The 22,980-nt window shown below is 32.0% G+C and overlaps 1 protein-coding gene across 4 annotated transcripts in view; it reads right to left on the bottom strand.

Annotated features, from left to right (window-relative positions):
• pros (homeobox protein prospero) overlaps window positions 1-22,980 on the bottom strand; it is a 281,310-nt gene that overhangs the window by 32,162 nt on the left and 226,168 nt on the right. For 3 of the 4 annotated variants that reach the window (XM_035364780.2, XM_035364779.2, XM_035364782.2), the window contains one exon: window positions 14,112-16,820. In XM_035364780.2, the coding sequence (XP_035220671.1) occupies window positions 14,112-16,569 (2,458 nt within the window). In that variant the 5' untranslated portion in view covers window positions 16,570-16,820. The remainder of the gene's footprint in view (window positions 1-14,111; window positions 16,821-22,980) is intronic. The other variant, XM_035364784.2, reaches the window with a different exon arrangement.

Genomic DNA, 22,980 nt, shown 5'->3' with positions numbered 1-22,980 from the left:
ACAATATCCAATTCTTAAAAAGTTAACTATAATAATTATGGATCTGGAACTTTAAAATTTTTCTATTTGCATATAACATAATAAATACATATTTTTACTCCAAATAACTTAAAATATCCCAAACCTTATTTTTATTAGGAGCTTTAGTATTTGGTTTTACAACGTTTGTTAATTATAGAAACAAGTATATATGACTTCCAATCAATGTTCCAGAAGTTTACTCTAATATCTGATATCCGAAGTAATCAAATTAATAAATTATATTTTTTGTAGTAAGAAGCTGCATTTGAAAAGGCAAAATGATATGATATGAAAAACTTTCAGGTAAATATATTCGCTGCGTTATTTCCGAAATACTTCTCTGAACGCAATATGAATTTCAAAACTTATAAATTAAAAATATTCAGTTTCCTGCTTTCTTTATTACATCTAATTCGATTACGTAGTTGCTATAAATTTATCGGCCTCTGAAAAATGCCTTTTAACTAAATCTCACATATATAATTTTTTCTATTTTCTTTTTTCTTTCTTTTTCTTTTCTTTTTTTTTAATGCTCTAAAAGAATATCATAAAAAATGTTATTTAATAATTTAACAGCATAAGTAAAAATTTGCTGCAAGACCAGAAATATAGAATGACCAAATTAATAAGGCGTTATTTAAAAACAGTATTTCGAGTTCTGTTTCACACTAAAAAAAAAAAAAAAAAAAAAAAAAAAAAAAAAACGCATACCTTCACCAAGCATTAAAATATTAATCATGTTCTCAACATATTACTATTTTATTGACAGAAACTGCTTTTTTATTGAGAAAAACATTATTTAAACACCAATCGTTAAATTAGGATTTAGAATTAAAAATTAACTTCTTTTCATATTCAGATCGGAATTTTTAAACAAATTTATTTCACGCATCTTATGCTAAGTCCGCATCTGAGTTTTTTTTAACAAGGTATGAGCTTGAATTTAATGGAAATATAATGAAAAAAAAACTATAGGTACATTGCACGTTGTCCAAAAGTTCCTATGAGCAAAAATTTATTATTAATTTATTCATTGTATTCAGTTTTCTATCTTACATTTCACCTCAAAATTCTAACTTCTATATTATACAGGGCACGTGAGGATAATGGCTGGATTACTATGTTAGAGAGTGAATAACAAGAACAATTACCCCTTTGCTTATTCCCGAATGATACGTGCTGTCATGGCTACGGTTAAATTAGCGAATGGATACGCTTTTATCTCCAAACTCATAAAATATATTTGGAGGGGGGGGGAATTCAGGAATAAAAATAAGTTTCATGTGGGTTCCTCGAAAGAAAAAAAAACCTTATTCATCTAAGGGCTCCCTGAGTCCGCAAAGTTTGAAGACTACTAATATACTCCACTACTGCCTTCTTCTCCTTAACAAATTTAGTCACTAAAGAACAGAATGAATACCAAGCCTATAGGTGGTAATAAACTACTACTAGTGAATATTCATTAATCAATTTGCAACAAGCTCATGAGAACTTTAGTTAACCGTCCGAAAGGTCTGTGCGCAATAAAAATTCTATGCTGTTAACGACCACATTTAGCTCTAAACACCCTACAACAGTTAAAGTCGAAAATATGCTAGCGTTGTGCATTCTATTTTGTCTCTAAACTTTTAGTTTAAATATATACTGCATAGAAAACTTTTAAGTTTTTTCAAGTTCTCTGCTCTTTAACAAACTGTACTGTTAAATAAATCTTTTAATCTGTTTTAATTTTTGTATATTTTGGAAATTCCGCATACTACTTTTCCATGTAGGATGACCTTGCGCACTCTCAAGTTCTAAGGTTCGAAGCAAAAGTTTAAAGCCTTTCATATCTTTATTAGATTAGATTAAGAGAAAGAGTGCATTCCTGGAGAACTCTTTAAAGGAAACTGGTTCTGACCCCGGAGCTCCCTTGTAATAGGGATATGAACCTAGGAAGAACTACCAACGTTGAGTAGTCTCATCCACTCGACCGCTAGTAGGCTCTCTTCGGATCTCTGAAAAAATCCGAGATGGAATGTTGGTGCCAGCCGGAAACGATGTTAGGACATCTGGTATCAGTCTACTATATGTAATAGGCCAGTGGTCTCAAATTCAAATTACATTGGGCCGAATGCATGACCTGAAAACAGCTGATAGACCAGAATTGTTTTCCCCAACAAAATGAAAATTATTTAGTAACAGAATAAATACTATTTTACTTAAACTTTCAATTTGGCTTACTAACTCTTTATTAAAGCTCATCAGTAATTACGTAAGCGCAAAATATTCAACTATATTTTACTCAAAAATCTAGTTTGGTACCTGCAAGACATTTTTGCTGGTCACACTCTATGGCTCAAAGATACTGAGAGCTAAATATTAAATTTTCAGACTGGAATTTACTTCAAGTAATTTTTATATGTTTAATTAATCATTGAATAAGTTACTCAAATTAAACAAAAAAATTGATAGTGGTTAGCAACGCTGACTGCCGTACCGAAGGGCCCGGGTTAGAATCCCGGAGAAAGAATTGATGTTTGTAAATGTATAGTGTCTGTGCGGCAGGGGGCACTCTAAATATACGGCGAGCCTAGAATACTTTCAAGAGGTTGGTGATAGGGGAACAGGATTGGAAGACCTTCGGACCCGTTCCTCCGAGTGCTCTCCATCAAAATTGGGGGCAGAACTGAGCTGAACTGAGTCGTACAGTCACCTGTATGGTGCTCAAGGCTCTTGCCAACGACAAGCGCAATCTTTTATTCCTGTCATGATAAATTTCGTGGGCTTGTTCTGATGTTGTTGTCAAACAAGAGAGATAAGTCACAACAACAACAAAATAAGCAAATTATGGAAAAGTTAAAAATAAGCAAATTATGGAAAAGTTAAAAATAAGCAAATTATGGAAACTTCCATGGAAGACAAAACTTGAGAATAAATAATGTCAGTGTAGTCTCTTTGTCTTATTTATTAAATTTTTTTTCGACGTATAAATAAAAATATATACGTTTTATGTAAATAACTTAACTTCTGTATTTCTCATACTTAATGGATTCTCATAAATTTTGTAGCTTTGGAGAAAGATTACAAGAAATTATCACACAATGCAGATGCTCTTTGGTCAACTGGGCTTTTTCTCACTAATTTTCAACTGTGACAAAAATGTAAGTGTATTCCGCAACAAAGTAATTATTCATAACTGAATGTAATATTAATTTTTTTAACAAAAACGAATAAAAGTTAATGAAATCGGAATCTTCAAATTTTTGAATAAGATTAATATTACAACGTAAATGATTAAATCCATTTATTGATTTTCTAGAGAGTTAGCCATGTAAATTTTTTAACTCCATTTGTAGATGTTTTAGCGTGTTATTCACGTAAATAATTTAACTCCGTTTATAGATTTTCTAGTGCATTGTTCACATTCGTTTAGCCAGATAATGAAAATACTGCAAACTCGAACTTTAAATAACTAAAATCTTGAAATCGGTTTTGCTGCAAATGACTAATTGAAATGCATTCCGTTGGCCGCATAAAATTGCTTTGGGTGGCGCCAGCTTGACTCCACTGTAGTAGGCAACATATTTCTACCAGGAAAGCGTTTTTAACATGGAACATTTTTAACATCAATGGAACAACTGCCTTATGCAAATTTCATCTTCTCCAAAAATAAGAGTAAATCTATGACTATGTAACTTTCGACAAGAAACATAGTGGTAATATTCAGATAATAAATTTTGCCATAAGTTTAAATACTACAAACATACATGATTTCTTCTATCTCCGATGTGTCACACTAAAGTTATTGAAGCGAAATACTTAATATAAAGCATCCAACTCGAAAACTAAAGAATATATGTAATTTACTGATCATTTCTAATGGAAGCTAGAAGTTGAATAATTCCACAGCAACGTTCAAAATTCATAAATATTAGATCTATATAAGTAACGCGTTAATCCCCTATAAAATGTGTAGATTAATTCCAATAAAAAATTTAGTAAGTAATACCGGTACCGCTGGTAAGAAATACAAAATTTAGTAACACGTTACACAGAACATTACAATGCCATTGTTCAGAAATGAATTTCATGCTTTTTTAAAACGCGCGAGAAATCACAGAAAAGAATTCAAAAGTTGGACATATCGCCTTACATAATACACAACAGCAATACTTAAATTTTATCCGAATGAGCTTAAAATCCTACGGACATTAAGTAGACGCATTACCTAGACTTAGGAATCCCGAAGCTTTCTGAATCATTCACAACGAAGCTTTACAATTACAAAAGAGGACATGAAAAACCATAAAAGACAACCACGTAATCGTCTTATTACATACTTACACGAACAAGATTCCTTTTAAAGAAAAAATAAATAAATATATAAAGTAGAAACGCTCAAAATCCTATTTGTGGAGGCTGGAAGCTAAGATCATTTAAATAACCTTAATAAGATAGCATTCTCACAAGTGAAGCAGTAGAAAAGCAGTAACGATAACCATTAATTAGAAGTCATAAAAGATTTAGAATTTGAAAGCATTATCTGATTCATAGCAGAGCCAACCAGCAAATGGGCTCATAATGAAATATCTGAAACAACTTTTACAAAGACAATTTTCCCATTAGTGTTTTCCTTCCTTTTTTCCGAGCATAAAACACTAATTCGTAATTTGTTTTCAGAATTTCTGATTCCAAGACCTGCCTAAAGATATCTAGGCATTGTCCACACTTAATTTTAATAAAAATTTGGGAAGTATTGCTACAGTTTTTATTTCGGTCATCTCTATTTTTTACCTCCTGCCAACCTATATACACAAGTAAACAAGTAAAAGAGGTAATGTTTCGGTACTAAGTTTTCAAGGAATAAGCACGAACGACAAAACTTTTAGAATGATATCTGTCTGTCTGTGTGTTGTGATTTTTTTGTCTACGACGACTCTTATGCGGAGCTTCAAAAATTTCCACTTTAAGCATTCTACCTTCGTATAAAGAGTTGATTAGATTTTGGGTAAAATTGAACAACTGGAAGTGGTACTTTATTTGAAATTCATAAAGGCCTGTTTACAGTAGCGAGACTTGGATCCCAAGAAACGTGCATAAACGTGACGGCTCCGCTTAAAGGGAAGAAAAGGCCACTAACTATTTTGCCTCTTGCCAACCTATATACATATCTCACAAGACGTTTTTGTTATTTTTACAATGGTGTCTGTCTCTGGGACCATTTTTTTCGTCCACGGTAACTCCTACATGAAACTTCCAAAATTTTCCTTTTTCCGTATTTAAGTTTTCTACATTCATAATAAATAGGTGATTAAATTTTGGACAAACCAAGACGACCGGAAGTGGTACTTTACAAGAAGCCCATAACAGTCTTTAATGGACAACCGGAAATGGTCTTTACGCGAAATCCATAATGTTTTTAATAAAAATCTACATTAAAATATAATCCAAAATTTTTCTGTATTAGTATTTGAGATTTTTAGATCAATGAGAACAACATATGCGATTTATGCTAAAATTGATAAACTGGAAGTGATACTTTACTCTAAGCAGATTTTTGTATTAAAAAAAGCACATATTATGAGATAATTTAAAACTTCTCAAATTTGATATTTAAAATAGGTATGTGACTGAAAACCACATACTACATTTCTAAGTATTAAGTGTATTCTTAGAGTTATGCCAAATGCAACGAGACTAAGCTAATTATGAAGAAGAGCTCTTGTTGCAAAGCAGTTGAATGATTAGCCTGAATCCTTATTTTTGTGTTCGTTTCATTTTTGTGTCGAATTAATTTCCAAATAAAAAGATGCTGCCACCAAATGTTATCGCAATGTATTATTTTTAAAGAAATAATATATCAAATATAAATAATATAGCGAATGCCAAAAGAAATAATATATCAAACATCGCCAGCGTAGCGAATGTCTAAAGAAATGTATGGCAACACTTAACACTCAATTGGAATTTGAAGGTAAGCTGCTTTTAAAAATTGTGTGTTTGTTAAGTCACCGATTTGCGAATGCGAAGCATTATTTGATCGGTGCGATATTTTCAAATCAAAGCATAACACGAATGTGAGCATGTATGTTGCCACTGTCTAGTTCTATGTCTTAATATGCAACTGGTGGGCTGAGCCACATTGCCAAAGAAGCTCTAAATGTTATTTATAGAAAAATGAAAGCATAAAGTTGTTTTTTCCTCTTTGAAATGTTCACTACATTTAACACGTTTCAACATGATCGTCGTTAATGGCGATAGCTTTCTTTAAAACAGTGGTCTTTAAACTGTGTTCCGTGGAAGAAAGGGGTTCCGCCTGTGAAAATACGGGGTTCCACGGGTCAGAATAAAAATTCAAAAAAAAAAAAAAAAAAATTTTAAAGAACTCACACTAGTTGGCTGTTATTTATTACCTAATATAAAGATACATTTAATTATTTTTTGAAATTAATCAAAAGCTTCGTCTACGGGTTATTGACGTTCTAAATGAAGTAAACGCATCTCTTTAAGTACTGAATGTACATATTATAAGAATTAAAGAAAAAAATAATCCATTGATTTTAAAACTTAATATATGGTCAGAATATATCAAAGACGATGACGTGCAATGCTTTAAAAAACTAAACAATTCTCTACTGGAACATGAATTGAATTTAGACGATAATGATAAAAATTATATGCTGGAGTACTTTTTTTCAACTGAAGAAAACTACAAGAGAGTATTTCTCAACGGAAAAAACTAAGTATGACTGTATAAAAAATTTCTTCGAGTACTATGATAAAGTTCAAAGTTTGCCAATGAAGGAAAAGGAAAATCTTATCGACATACTAAGAGATTCAGTACTAAAATCTAAATTTAAGCAAGAGCAGCTCCTACATTTTGGGTTGCAGATTCATACAGAATACCCGGAAGTTTCTCACACGGCTATAAACATTTTAATGCCATTCGGAAAACAAAGTATTGAAGTGAAAAATCTTTCTCAACGTATGTGGCAACAAAAGCAAAATATAGAAACAATTAGATTACAAAATACAAATTGCGACTGCAGACGACATCAACAGAGCTAGACTTCGACAATCCGTGCAAAAACATTCAAGCACACAGCTGTCAATAAATACAATGCAAAGGCAGGTGACACCTGGAGCATGAGTTCACGCTATTCACGAATAAATTACACTAATTTTATGTTAAAAATTTTAATAAAATGCAATACTTTTATTTAATTTTCTTTACACAAAGTACCTATAACATATTGATCTACTTAAAATATTATTTTAATACAATGTTTTAAGGATAAGATAAGGGTTCTCCGAAAAAAACTTGTAGTTCTAAGGATTCCGTGAGTCGACAAAATTTGAAGACCACTGCTTTAGAAGACAATAAGTCAGTAGTCAAATCTAATTCAAGCTTCAAGCTATTCTCCTGAGCTAGCAATAACTTTCTAAACTTTTTTACAAACCAAAACTATACGGACAGGCATGAATTCATTAGAGTAGCTCAGGAGTGACTGGATAGCCTGATGAAAGAAAGCGTTACAAGCAATGAATCCATCACCACGTAATCGAAACTGGTGGCCATTATGTAAAAAAAAATGGTCATCTTTTAATCCTGAAATTATGTTTTTAAAAGAAAATGAATCAACCAATAGCTTAAACTACTTCTATGAAACTAAACTCCCTTTTCATAGTCTTTCGTATAATATTCTTTAATTTTAATTAATTCTAGTGCAGCATATAAGAAGAAATACTCTTTCAGAGTAAATGCATATCATCAAAAGGTTAAGAAAAGCTTTTGTGCAAAAAGAAGAAAGTAAGAAAAGAGAATGAGAATTATTATTATTATTATTATTTTCAACTGAAAAAAAAAATTACGACCTAATGATGCTTATTATAAGCCAAAAAGAACAAATTAAGGATCTATTATTCAAGAGAAATGTAACTAACTTCCTTTGACGTAATTTTATAGAGAAAGATATTGATTTCATATCTCTAGGGGTTACCAAATAAATTACTTAACTTTAAATTCTTAAAAAGGGCAATACTGATTACCTTTCCTTCAGAAAGGCATTTTGAATGTAAATTGCTGAAGTCTGACCGAGGGGGGAAATACGATTTATTTGCTATCAAATGTTAATACAGAAATTATTATTTACTTTAAAATGTTTTTAATATTTATATAATTTCTAATTTTTTAAAATAACTAACATAAAATAATGAATATTTTAACTTAACTAGATTATAGGATCTATAATATCGCAGCAAATACCACAGTATCCATAATACAGCAGTAGATCTGACAATATCTCTATTAGACAAACACTTTTTCCAATTGGTAAATTACCATTTTTGCATTGTTATTGAGGAAAAAATTGATCTAAAACTATGATTAATGTTAAATAAAAAGCCGTTACACAGCACAGTTATTTGGCGTTTAAGGTGCTTAGTATGTTAAAATAACATGAAGAAAATCTGCGAATATGTAAATAGATTACAAATTTAGGCTAAGATGCTAAAATATATTAAAATGTTCTCTTCATTCGTTATAGTATAGTTGCATATTGCTCATAATAATTAACATCTTTCAGAAAATATGGTAGATCTCAAAAACATGGATGGTGTGTATTTAATTATGGCAAAGCAAACTAGGGCTATCTGCCTAAGGGGAGGGATGTCTTCGTGGAGGACTTTCTAAGGGAAACTGGCTCGTATACACGTTACACATGGGGAAAACCACGAAAACACCCATGCAGCCAGCCCGTTCACGGGATTCGAACCTCGGACCGAACTACCAGTGTTCAGCGACTTTACCGCTCGGCCGCTGGTGGGCCTCAAAAACGTGGAAAATATTGCATTAGAGCAGAAATTCAATTTCGATAGTATTCATAAAAAGGAATCTTCAATAAAATTTTTATAAATTCTATCACAGAAATGGTTTGAATTCATATATTTATAGTACAATATATTCTTACATACGTGAAAAGAAAAAAAAAAAAGTAAAAGCTATTAACTGGTGGTTTGTTAACACCCGAGTGTGATAGTAGTTATTAACTGCAAAAAGTTTATTGCGAAAAAAAACACTTTCGATGTTTAAAATAAAAAATAAACAGTATTAGACAGAAGACCCGAAAAACTACTTTTCATTTTTAAGCGAGTAAATAGCCACAAGAGACTTCAAAGAGAATTCAGCTTCGCGCGAAACTCTTAAAACTGGCAGGACCGATTCCAAAATCAAAGAAAAGCGCCACCTGGCTGACCACATCTTAGACATCTCTGTTGACTCAGATACCGAAGACTCAGACCTTGATGATGCATGAATAGAAATTGAAACCGACAGTCATTAAAGCCTCCTTTGATGATATGTAGACTTGTTCACACAGAAATTGCGAAGATTTTAATCATGCCCAAGGGAGTTCCTCCACTTCCTCCCTTCTCCTTCTACCCACTGTCTGGAGAAGGAGAGTTTCAGACGCCTTAGATAGGTTCTCTTTCTCAAGCGTTTTTATTTGTTTATTTTTTTATTCTTTTTGGAGAGCGTTTAAGAGTTCAAAGAGTAGTTGGCGTTAGGTAAATATTTTAAACTTTAGATTGGCTCTAGATTGGAGTTTTTACAGTGAAAAGAAAAATGCATTTCCAGGAGATCGGATTCTTTTATGCTAGATTCTTTTTTTTTTTTTTTATTATTATTTACTTAAATTAATAGCGATACTTGGAAACTGAAGCGCATGTTTTTCTTCCATATCTTCCTCATTTTAGAAAGAAAATGATTGCATGAAACATATACATACTTACGCAGAAGTTGTTATTGATCTGATCCGTGAAGTGAGTTTTATTTTATTTTATTAAGTTGATGGGAAACATTTTCCAAGAAATAGTTCAAACACATTCTCGATAAAAACTCTCTAAAACAGATTTAGTACGACCTCATTAAAATCATGTATGGTCTATAAGCATTTGAAAATGCATATGAAGAAAACATAGAACTGCAGACGGAGAAAGATAAGCATGGCTGCAAGGACTCAAAAGCGTCAGGAAAGCAGAAAAATGCAAATGAAACAAAATGAAGATAAAGATGAAATAGTGAAGTTGACTTCGGTGAAATATTGAAGTAAAAGACAAGCTTTTCGGTTAAAAGACTGAATAAACTTCGTCTGAGTTTAATAAGAGCACTATTCTACTCTGTATTTGTTATGCTGCTTGGAAGCATCTCAGCATGATTTTCAGAGGTATTTATAAATCAGTACATTTATAAAATAAATGTACGCATGAAACAAACATTTTCCGAAAACGGAACAGAATAATTTATATAAATTTTGTTACTATTTCAATTAAATCCTGTTTCAAACAGAATACTGCGATACCATTTATTTGAAACTACTGCAGGGTTATTTTTTATGGTCTCTACCATTAACTGCAATTTTAGAGAGCCTTTTTTTTCGATTATGCTTTTTTTCCGGCTATTTCGAGCACATAAATAAAGAATAAAGAATAAAATATGGAGATCAAGAAACTTAATACTTTAAACATTCACAATTTTATGGTTTTCGATATATTTTACATAGTAAAATGAATGTAATTCAAGTATGAATTAACGGAAAAACTATGAATGATTATCAAAATAGATGAATGAAATTATGCAGTATCAAAAACTTTTCATTTGTGTTACTTCATTATTAAGTGCCTATCATTAATCAATTAATTAATAACTGAATAGCGTTTTAGCTTTTAAGGCAGTTTTTTTAAAGCAATATTATAATAATCTATAATTAATATAATCAAACCACATAGCTCATTAAAGAGTTATTAGAAGCATTAATGAGATAAATATCATATGATGTTAAATTTGATAAGCATGCAAATATATATCATATAAAAACAATATATATCATATAAGTAAGGAAAGAATTTTTAGAATTAATTACAAAAAGAGAAGAAAAGAGTTTAACACAGAATTCCGCAATTAGTATCAGCATTAATACTTAAAAAATTCCAAAAAATTCCATTTCTTAAAATTTTTTTACCATCGAAACTTCTGCAAATATTATGACGTTGGGGAATTCTTAATATTTTGATTTGAATGGACAGTTTTGATTTCGATGAATGGCAACATAAGAAATAGTACAAATTTATTCGAATTAAAAGAAATAAAAAGTTCAGAAATGTTCAGAAATAATAAATGACAACACTTAACAGAACATTTTATAGATTTGTGTTTTGTTTTTTAGACTGCTGGATATTAGATTCTGATGATTACATCCTTATGACGTTTAATAAATCTTTCTTTCGAACTAATCTGAATATTTATTGATATAAATTTAGCACTGAACCATTTTATATAAGATCAGATACTAGCAGCCTCATTTAGATATAAATTTATTATTTGTTTTGAAGAATGTTAAAGACACTACGGTTGGTTAAATACACTAATATTTACCAAAAAGAATCGGCAAAATTTGCAGGACTATATTTTCGAAAGTTTTCTATTTTTAATTTTTTTATTTGTTGTTATGACGTGAGTATATGTTTCTCTCTCGCCGTTTTCATTTAGGCAGCTGCAGAATTTTCACTGAAGTCATTTTTACTTCTACTCCGCTTTCTTCAAAAAGTTCCTCAAATTTACTTAAACTAAGCGACTTTTTTATTAATTATTTGTACCTTTAACATTTTGTTTTTGATGTTTTTTTTTTACTACCGTTTTGAAGAAAGTTGTCTTTTTTCTATGATTAATATAATTAAAATTATTATAAAAACTGTTTAATACACACTCATCAATTTTATCATTAGTTAACTATTATTAATAATTAAAAAAATTGAATTAAAGAACTTCCGAAATCTTAAGAACACGATTAAATGAGTTAAACATAATTGAACTAACCATCATTGACAAACATAATTGTATTGAGCATCAAGTGCTTGCAACCATAAGTGCACAATTGATATGAATTCAAAGTTATTAGTTAATATTAATATTAATTTTAAGAACTTGTTAATGTTATTACAACCAAAGAAGCAGTGGCTAACACAAAGAAATACAAATTAGTAATAGAAAGCTGCACAAAGTGGAAGAAGCAACATTTACGATTTCATAACAAAGGCAGATTAAAATAATGAGTATGAAATTAGAAGCGAAAACAGTCCAAAATGCAGGCTATGAAAACTGGAGTGCTATAATTAAAAAAAAATTCAGACGAAAAAATAAAATCACATACATTCCAGAAAACATGCAGTTCGACTTAGCTAAAAAATCATGCATTACAGGAAAAAAAAAAAAAAAAAACCACTTCGAAGTTAATTCACTACGATTACAACTACGAAATTAGTCGGACCTAAAATTAATAAGAAAAGGTACAAAAGTTTTTTTTATATCTCACTTAAACATTTAATTCATTCATATTCCCTTTTTACTAAAGATTTTTTTCAGACAAATTGCTTATGTTTCAAAATTTTCCCCGCTGTTATTTCAATTCATACAAAAGATCTCCTTACAGAAATAAATATATATTTTAAAATGGGAATTTGGAGCTAAATGAATAATGATTTACTAAATAATTTAGAAATGAAGAATTTCACAATTTTTCAATTTTTTTTAATGAACACTGCCTTTCCAGTTTTTTTTTAACATCTCAAAGACAAACTATTGATTAATTTGTTATCAAACTGTTAATTCTTAATTAATTAATAAAGAAACTAACAGACTGATTTCAATATATTTAATAATTTATACTGATTCCTCAGACATTCAGATGACAGTAATGATTAATAATTTCGTCAAAAACAGAAAAAGGGAACGAGATATCCTATCTAAAAGTTCAAGCGTTTAAGCAGATGGCAATTTAAACCATGTGTAAAAAGATAAGTTTTCATCTTTCTTAAAGTTTCTAGGAAGGTTGAAAATTATGGATTGTTTTATAACAGTTATATTAGACGAAAGAAAAAAAATATGTCATATGTACTTCATGTAAATTAAAAATTATTTTTTGCAGCACAAATAAAAAAAGATTTGATACTGTCATACATTATATATATATATATAGTATATATATATATATATTTATAATGTTTTTATTCTATTTTATACCATAATATTATTACATATTACAAAAAAGTAATAAAAGTACTTTAGATAAGTGAAGAAGCATTATTAAGTGCAAATATTTTCAACGTATCATAAGCCATTATATTTAAAAAACAAAAAATAAATGTTAAGCATCTCCAGAGTATAAGCAAGGAGAAGAACAACATTAGTAAAATCTCTTTTTAAGGAAGAAGAAGCTCTACATTCTGTAGAAAGAATCTGCATGTAATATTATGTGATATGAAATTGCTAAACACATAAATGCCCACACTTAGAGATGTGAATCCGAAAATGCGGCTTCAAAAAGAAACTTGAAAGTTCAAAAAGAACTTTAGCAACTTGAAAGATGGCTTCAAAAAATGTTACTCGACAAATTTTAAAACAAAATAAAAAAAAAAAAAAAATCATATATTTAACAAAACTCTTAATGAAACTAGATTAAGGGGAGATTTACGAAATTCAGAATAAACATGCCTATTTTTCCCGGTTAAGATACACGCTAAAGGTTTTTGTTTTCTCATATTTTCAGCTCTTTCTATTCTCAAATTCTTAAACTTATATTTTCATTGCGATTTTGCTGAATAAAATTAGTGGATTTTAACCATCACTAAAATTGTAACATGTATGCATTAGGAAACTTTATACAGCACAGAATAGTTTAACTGTTATTAAAAATATTATTACTTTCTTAGAACATGAATTTAATTTTGCTGTAAATTAGATGGTGTATAACATGTTAAAAACGGTTAAAAATAGGAGTTATTTCAAGCAAGTTTTAGACATTACTCGAATATTTTTAAAAATTTTGTTAGCATTATTAGTGCTTTATGAAGAAAGAAATAAAAACTAAAACCAAATAAACAGCATTTAAATGCAATTTAAAACAGTGCATTCCCTCAAAAATTTTAAATATATTAAAATTAAAAAAATATTTCAATAAAAAAGTTATAAAACTAATCTCTCTAACACATACCACACAGAAAGCAAACAAAAAAGCAAAGCAAAAAAACAACAGCTAAAATATTCAAATTCTTACGTAGAAAGGATATCATAGCCATGCTAGAATCGTAAGTTGCAGGACTGTCTCCAGCATCAGACATGTCACCGCTGTCCTGCTTCATATGGGAAAGGTGAAGCGAGTCTGGTGATCCTCTTTGGTGACCATGAAAAGGTAATAATGGATGAATAGGGCCTGTGTGATGTAGCCCCACAGGGGGGCCATCATCCTCCGGTGGCTCTATCGATGCGAAATGTTGAGAAAGTCTATGATGCTCGTAACTGAAATTATGGAAGAGGTCAGATTGATTTAGGCTAGGGTTCGGTATTGCGACCGTAGTAGGTAAGCTAACCGGCACCAGAGGTGGTGGCGGTGGATGATGAGAATACATATGTGATGGCGGAATGGATTCCGATGAGGGCATAACGCTCAGCATGCCAGAATATTTCGGGCTTACGTCTTGAGATGATTCTGAAGATCGAAGTCCACACAACTGACCAGTCCTTTGATTCAGGCGAGTATCTGTTACTTTATGTCTTTTTTTCTTGGGAGTGACAACCAAGGACATAGCTTCCGTTTGTTCGGGAACATCTTGAGGCGTAGGTGTCGAACTGGCAGGAGAAGCATAAGGCTGGGATAATGAAAGTGAAGGAAGTTGAGGAGGAGAACCATACAGAAAAGCCGCAGTGGCCGCGACACTTGTTGGGGGTTTTAAAGGGAAAAAAAAGGGCGGCTTTGGAGCAGTGGCTATATCTGGTGGAAAGGGACTTGTCCTTAACCCACATAATCCGTGTCCATTTACTCTCGTTCCACGATCTATCACTTTACCTGTCCGAGGAGATTTTCTATCTAACATTTGAGATAATAATGTAGGATCTTTCGGTGGATCTTGGTCTTGAGATGAATTGTTTACCTTGGACATTGAAGCTTTACGTTGAATACACCGAGACATTACAGCGTCCACTGCTTGAAATAACGAAGTGGAAAGTTCCGCTTTTAGAGATTCAGATAACCACTCGATATCTAAATTAGGACACGGGGATGGCTGCACTATGCAAGACTGTCTTAATTCTTGAAGTCCTGGTTTTTCGGCAGTGTTATTGGAGGCACTTGGCTCCTTTTGATCATCAATGACTAACCTTCTCTGTTCGTCATACATACTCGCATTATCATAGTCCACGAAGGAAGGAGTCTGCTTAGGTGTACGCATTGTTTCAGGTTTTGCATCTATTCTAGGTTTCAGATCTTCAGGAGTGCTGACACTTCTCGGTCGCTCAATTACAACAGGAGTGCTGCTAGAAGGAATCGGAGGCATATCCTCGTCAGTACTGTCTCCATCAGCCATCTCCATGTACTGTTGCTGCATTGCAACCAATTGTTGTTGCATTTGACGCAACTGTTGTTTAATTGTAAACAGTTCAGGATTGCCACAGTTACGACGTTTAGGGAGAGGACTAACATTCGTATTATCGCAATAATCATCATCATCGTCATAAATCTCGTTATCCCCATTCATTGGGTTTCGGTGAGAACTTTCGTGTTGTTGAGGCTGATACAGTTTTCTTTTTTTACATCCATTCACAGGCGGTTGAGAGTCAGAAAGTCCTGCTCCGCTCCCATTACTGCGGGGCGTGGGACCTTGAAGCATGTTGTTGACTATGGTCTCGACCCGGGCCCGCTTTACTTCTAACGAGGTGGAGGAGTTGGCGGTGGGTGGGAGCATGGAATGCTCTCCCTGCCAGGTGGCGCCGCTATCGTTAGGTGGGTGGCCGGGGCTACTGCCGCGAGAAGAGCCGCCTGGACTGCGAGCGGCCGCCGGCGACGGGGACGCCCTCGCTGCTGCTGCCGACATCCTGCAGCTCGCTTTGCTCTCGTTTGAATCTTCGTCGTCGAGTTTCTCGGACGGCCGGCTTCCGGAACAAGAAACGACCTCCCCGCCGCAGCTCGGGCTCTCTCGACCGTGACCGACGGAAGTCTCTCCCCTCTTCGCCCTCCCCTGCTGCAAAATGTCCCGTAAGAGGTGGCTGTTGCTGCTCGCCGCACTCCCTCCGCTGCTACAGCGCTCGGGACTCTCGGGAGGACCCAGGTTTCGACCGTACAATAAATCTCCACCGTTCACGTACATTCGACCCGGACTAGGACCTAGAGAAATTGGACTCGAGCCATTCACACCTCCGTTACTCCTGCTGCTCCCCTCCGCAGCGTCAAGCACAATCATGTCTTGCTCTTTTGTGGGTAATTGTCGAAGTCCAGATCCTAACAAGTCGCAAAGCATCTTGCTTGTGTACCCATTCGAATGGTGATGGTGAGTGTAGAGTGAGGAGGGCGGGAGTGAGCCCTGCGGAGGACGCGAACTGAAGTTCGGAATACTCGCGTAACTGTTTCTCGGCTCCCCAGCATCAACTCTCTGTCGCACACGCTTCGTCTTGGCCGACTTACTCAAAGCTTTGTTGTCCTCTAGCAGAGCCATATCGGGGTCCTCCTCCGATGACATCATCGCGAAAGGCTGTGATTGGACGCTCGCTCTCCTCAGCGGTAACCACTCAAGGGGCTGGCTTCCCCCTTCCTCCTTTTTTCCCTCTTTTGTTCCGTTTGTGTTTTGGGGGAGAGGGCGGTTTTTTTTCTGCTTTTCTGTGTAAGTATAATCTCTCCGCTCCTTTCGACCTAGGGTCCCGTGCCGCTCATGGCCACCTCCCGCACTTCATGCTACGTTGACTGTACAGGGATCGATGTTCAGTTCGGGGAAGCCTGCAAAGAGACAAAGGAACATCAAGGGAAAGAAATGGAAAGGAAAATCGCCCCAGATTTATGGGTAAACACCCGCTTTAACACGTAGTGAGCGTTCAAAATAGAGTACAAAATATAGACTCTTACCAATATAATAGAGGTAGTTATTTCACAAGAATAACATTTTATTGCGATTGATGTTTTTAAACCGTTCATATTAATAAAAATTTTATGATACAATATCTATGACACATCACATTATATTACCATTACAATGAAATAAAAAAAATGTTATTTTATAAGATAAATATAATTTATAAAAAAATCTTAAATGCATTTTAAAGCCTTTAGTGCAAGTATCAGAATGTAGTTGCTTGTTAAAACATTCAGAAATTCCTGAAAAATATTAGTTAATGAAAATAGCATATACCTGAAAAGTTTTACAGAAATAATTAGTTTTCAGCGATTAATTAGAGATTTATTGTTCTAAATATGAATATCTACTGAAATACACTTAATTTTTTTTATTAAAGATAAAAAAGAATTAAGCAGATAAAAAACTAGTATGCAATTGTTAAGAATAATAAGTTTGGGTAAAAAATTCAGTGTAAAAACGGAAAACATTCTGAAATAGAACACTATAGTAATTAATAGAAAGACAAAAATGAATAAATTGGGTGATCTGATAATATATTTGAGAGATTGCTAAATGATAATCTCTATGGTCCCGCTTTCTTCACCTCTTACTTCTAAAACAATAATTAATATCTTTAAGTATCTTCCCTTTCTCTGCATTGTTCGATGCGCATAAATAAAAATATACAAGATTTAACTTCGTATTGTTTTGATTACTATGATATGAAACATAAATTATTCATAACCAATTCATTATATTCTTAATTTTCAAAGTTTTTCCGATAAATATTAAAGAAGATCACACACATCCTTTATGTGATTAAAAATACAATTAAACTAGAAATACGTGGAATATAATACCTATGTAAAGTATAATTATATATTTTTTACTCTTGCTTTTATGGCATACAAATAAAAAAAGAAAGACAAACCAAAATAAATAAATAAATATAAGCTTTAAAGTACCATAACAATGAAACACATATTAAAATTTTAGTTATTCTTAAAGAAAATTCAAAGACACAATTATTCATTTAAACTAAAATTAATTTCGAAAAAAATTATAAAACATAGAATGCGTTTCAGACCTTGTCTTTCGGTTTGCAAAAGACTTTGTCTTTCAGTTTACAAGGTTCTGAAGATAATAAGCTATGCAGATAAGACAAAGTGTCGCATTGCGCCATTGAAAATGAAACAAATTTCATTATTGATAAAAAAAATAGTATGCAATTAAGCTAGGAATCTGTTATATAATAACAGCTTTGTTGAGCTTATCATTTTTCATTATAAGCCAACAGTGTAAACCAGAAAGCATTTACTTTGCTTTAGCTATCAACAAATACGGAATCTTTTGATTTCAGCATTCAGAAATCCTTTCGTTCATTGTTTTTGAATTGCTAATACAATCCCCTAAAAACGCTAAATCAATACTAAATGAAATCGGGAGAATTTTTAATAAAATTTTTTTTGAGGAACGAAATTTCACAGTTGCTCTTTATCGAATGAAAGAGAGATTTAACTTGCCACAGAAGAAAAACAATTAGTATGTAATCCTTCTTATACGGAAATATGGAGCCTAATGTCACTTCTTATAAGCAAAAATGAAATTTGTTTCAATTTAAATATGTCCCTTTACTCACTAAACTTTTTAAAATATTGAAATCAGTATTATACCAGTATCTTGAAACTCTAAGGCTAAATACAACCCGAAATGCTAATATTACTTGTGTTGCAAAGTGGTTTATATGTAAAGGAAAAGACCACACAGCATTTGTAGTAATGGGTTATACCTGCAGCTATACAATGGATTTGCTGCATGGTTGTTTTCATTTTTTTTTTTTTTTTTTTTTTTTTTTTTTTTTTTGCCATATATAATATGAACGCGGAATGATTTCCTTTCGATGTTTCTCCACGAATTGCGCTTAATACTCGAGCTCTTTGCCGTAACGTGCATATACAAAGTAACAAAGTAAAAAAAAAAAAAAAAAAATCTGAAAGATTTCAAATTTTACGGTTGCCTAAAAAGATTTGTTAAGGTTTTTTTATGCTTTCGCTGAGCTTGCTGTCTACCATTCTGCTCTTGCACTGACGCAATTTTTTTTTTTGTCTTTTTAGTTTTATTATTAAAAATCGTTTTCTTTGCACTTAATCCATATACAGCTCAACAGGACAATCACAAAAATTATAAAAACAGCATATGCTAGAATTCCCGATTCCCGATGCAATGCTGAGTGTTGGCATACATTTTTCAATTTGTTCAGACTTTTCTCAGTTCAACATATCAATATTCAGTTTCCTTTGTAAGATGGCTAGCAAAAAAAAAAAAAAAATAAAAAAAAAAAAAAAATAAAAAAAAAAAAAAAGAATTCTTTTGTCTTTTTACTATTAACGTTTTATGTGTCAATTTTATTTATTAAATATCATGTTATTCGCACTTCCACCACATAAAATTCAATTCAATGGCAAAATCACAAAAAATTTAAAGACACTATTTCTTTAGAATTTCCGATAGTCGGTCTCGCGCGCTGGAGATAAAAATGTTTTATTACAGTGTTGCCATTGCTCGCTTTCAAATCGTCGAGTTTGTTAATTAAAAATTCCTTAAAGTTTTACAAAATATGAAACAATATATATATAATGTCATTCTACGAAATTATTGAATATTTTAATTAGATATATTATGAATTAAATACATTTTTATTATTTAAATCAGGGCCCACCAGCGGCCGAGCGGTAAGGACGCTGAACACTGGTAGTTCGGTCGGAGGTTCGAATCCCGCGAACGGGCTGGCTGCATGGGCTTTTTCGTAGTTTTCCCCATGTGTAACGTGTATACGAGCCAGTTTCCCTTGGAAAGTCCTCCACGAAGGCATCCCTCTCTTTAGGCAGATAGCCTCTCGTGTGCTTTGCCGTAATTGAATAATCCAATCCAATATTATTTAAATCAATACGATTCAAGAGTGAGAAGTGAATATTCTCAAGAACTGCATTTACTGCTTTCAAATAGCTTTATTTGTTAATCCAAAACAGACAGATTAAATTTAAAAGACAAAGATATCTCGAATGGCAACAGACTCGAATGAAAAGTGAAAGGGCGCATTACAGTGATTCGATGCAAAATCCCATTTCGACTCTTTCCAAAAATCCCATTCAAAGTCTCATTCCTATTCCCACTCAAAATCCTTTTGGGCTAAAAATAGAAAGAGAGAGAAAGAGAAGGCGCACATAATATTTAGTCAGATTTTAGATTTATATTTTATTATGGAATGATACCAAATTAATTACGGTAGACGCATTTTCAATTCTTTAAAAATTTTAATCACGTACTATACAAATAAGAACTCTTGATAAATTTTACTAAATGTCTATTTCTACACTATGTACTGAACAGCGTGGTTTCTTCCTGATGTAATTGAATTCTAAATTGGTAATTTAATCCTATAAATAAATGTAAATCATTATAGAAAATTAATTATGAAAAGAAGCTGCAGATAACTGTGCACGAAATAAAACATAACTTACCAAGAACTATGAAACAGCGTCGAAAAATTTGATAGTTAAAGTTTCCAAAATACAAAAATTTTCATAGAACTTTAAAAATACTGTTACACTTATTTATCAAATGAACACCGATTATTTATAAAATTTTCATTTATATTTCCATACATTCTGTTTTGCGCACAGTAGAATCTACTTTCTGAAGTTACGACAGCTTTAGTTCCACAAAGTAATTTGGCATTTCCTTGTTAAAGTTTGCTACCGCGCGAGATTTGAAATTTGCACATTACAAACTAATTATAATTAGTAATTACATTTCCCAATTTTGGTCAGTAATTGCGGTAGTCGCTGTAACAACGAAATACCAAAAAAAGGTATCCGCAGAAAATTATATGCCACTAAATTTGAACGAAAATGAACTCTGAATTAATTAATTATAGTTACTATTTTAGAAACCTGAACATCCTAGTTTAAGAAAACAAATGTACCTTACTCATTCTTTTAAAAATAATTTTCTTGTATATTGATGATTTAAATACTACTCAAGAATAAATTGTCTAAATAACACATCAATATACGCAAAGTTCTTAACTTCAAAGATAAATCAATGCTAAGAAATGCTGAGAATAGAAACGATTTACTATTAAATGAAAATTATACGAAAAATCTATTGTTATCTTGAATTTATTTGTTAGCCATCCTCATGATAAATCTTTCAAGGAATTCAGAAAAAATTACAAAAAACCCATGAAACCAATAAAAATACCAAAATTTAATATGAAAATTAAGAAAAACGTAGTAATACTGAATTCAGTTAGTGAAATACCAAAATTTGCCCAGATAGGCATTTTAGAACATATTAATTCTCTGAAATATTTCGGACTTAAAGATAAAAAAAAATCCTTTTACCATTAAACTGTAGATAAAAAACATGTTTACTTTTTATTTAAAGATAATCGCAATAATTCGTTAAAAATGACAAAACTGTGCCATATTTATTTTTAAATAAATAAGCCATGTGATCAGAATTTTCTAAAAACTAAATAAATAAAAACATAAAAATAATTTGAAAAAAATGAAAAAATAAATAAATTTAATGTTGTAACCGGAATTACATATACTTTAAAAAATTATCAAAACTTATCACATGGTATGACGGATTCGGTGATAACGCAAAAATATTTCCTTAACGTTCTACATCTTGCATACAAGTAAATCCATTTAATAAGGCATAATAATAAAAAGAGGTTTATATTATTTGAAAATAATAGCTCGAAGCTCATAAAAGGTAATAATTCTCCTATTACATCAGCGTGGAGAAAACTTTAAATTTTACAGTTCACAACTGTTCTAAATTTACTACCTTTTAAGAAGGATATTTAATACATTTAAGATTCATCAAATTACGTAAACATTTTACAGTTCTTCACAAAGTTAATTGTTGTATATTAAATGAAATGTGCTTTGTCATGGTAATCTAGAAAAGGAAGGTTAACACTAATTAGAACTCTTGACTGACTGAATTGTAAACTTATCGCGAAACAACAGTTCGTTTGATGATAAATATATGTTATCGAAAAGATAAACATGTACAGAAAGAAAATACTTGGATGACATTTAAAAGTAATTCTGAATTTTTATCACACCTTTTCGAAGTTTTATTTTAAACAAAAGTTAATCACTTAAGATTAAGTGGAAGAGACAGAGGAAACTTTTTGGTATAAATTATTCTTAAGAGTTGACAATTTTGCTCGAAAATAGAGGAAATTAACTGCAACACATCTGTTGTTGTTGTCTTGTCCATGTATTTCATGGAAGAACGGTTGCCAGAGCCTCAAAAAGGTTGGGCTTCTATTTTCATCCCAATTTAAAGGGAGAATATCCCGGGGGGGTGGCTCGAGAGTCTCCAATTCCTCTTGTCTACAGCCAATACCCCTTCCCTAACCATGACAGAACTTTCGGCTCGCCATATATTTAGTGTGCCCCTATGCCGTAAAGACACTACACATTTACAAAGATCCATACTTTCTCCGGGGTTCGAACCCGGGCCTTTCGGTATCACAGTAGGCTCCCCTAACTACGATACCGTCCAGGCAGCAATGACCGCAACTAATTAAATGATATGTATTATTCAACAGAAAAGAAAAAAAGAAGTTTGTTTGTACAGAAGCACAGAAACACAGCAACATACAGCACAGAAATTACAGATGTTACAGGTGGTTCAATCAAAATTAAAAAAAAATATTTAAAAAAATGTGTACATCAGTAAATTTCTTCTTAAATGAAATGTATATCAGTAAATTTAGTATTCATAAAATAAATAAATAATACATACTTTATTAGAAGAAAGGCTTGTAGTATTCCATACTAGTTATTCCATACACGGAAAGTAATAAAAATTAATCGTTAATTAATAACAATAATAATTTGCTAATGACTAATAATTCTCAGCCTACTTTAAAAACGGGAACCCTTTCCTGTCAGTGATATACGATGTGTGTGATCTCTACCTACGCAAGCAGACTAGCTGCGTATTCTAAAAACAAGC

This window comes from Stegodyphus dumicola, chromosome 12 (genome assembly GCF_044657685.1).
Source record: "Stegodyphus dumicola isolate Sdum_Otavi_A_Nest chromosome 12, ASM4465768v1".
Taxonomy (NCBI): Eukaryota; Metazoa; Arthropoda; class Arachnida; order Araneae; family Eresidae; genus Stegodyphus; species Stegodyphus dumicola.
The sequence above is the reverse complement of the archived record's forward strand: the minus strand, read 5'-3'. Positions and strand labels throughout refer to the sequence as shown.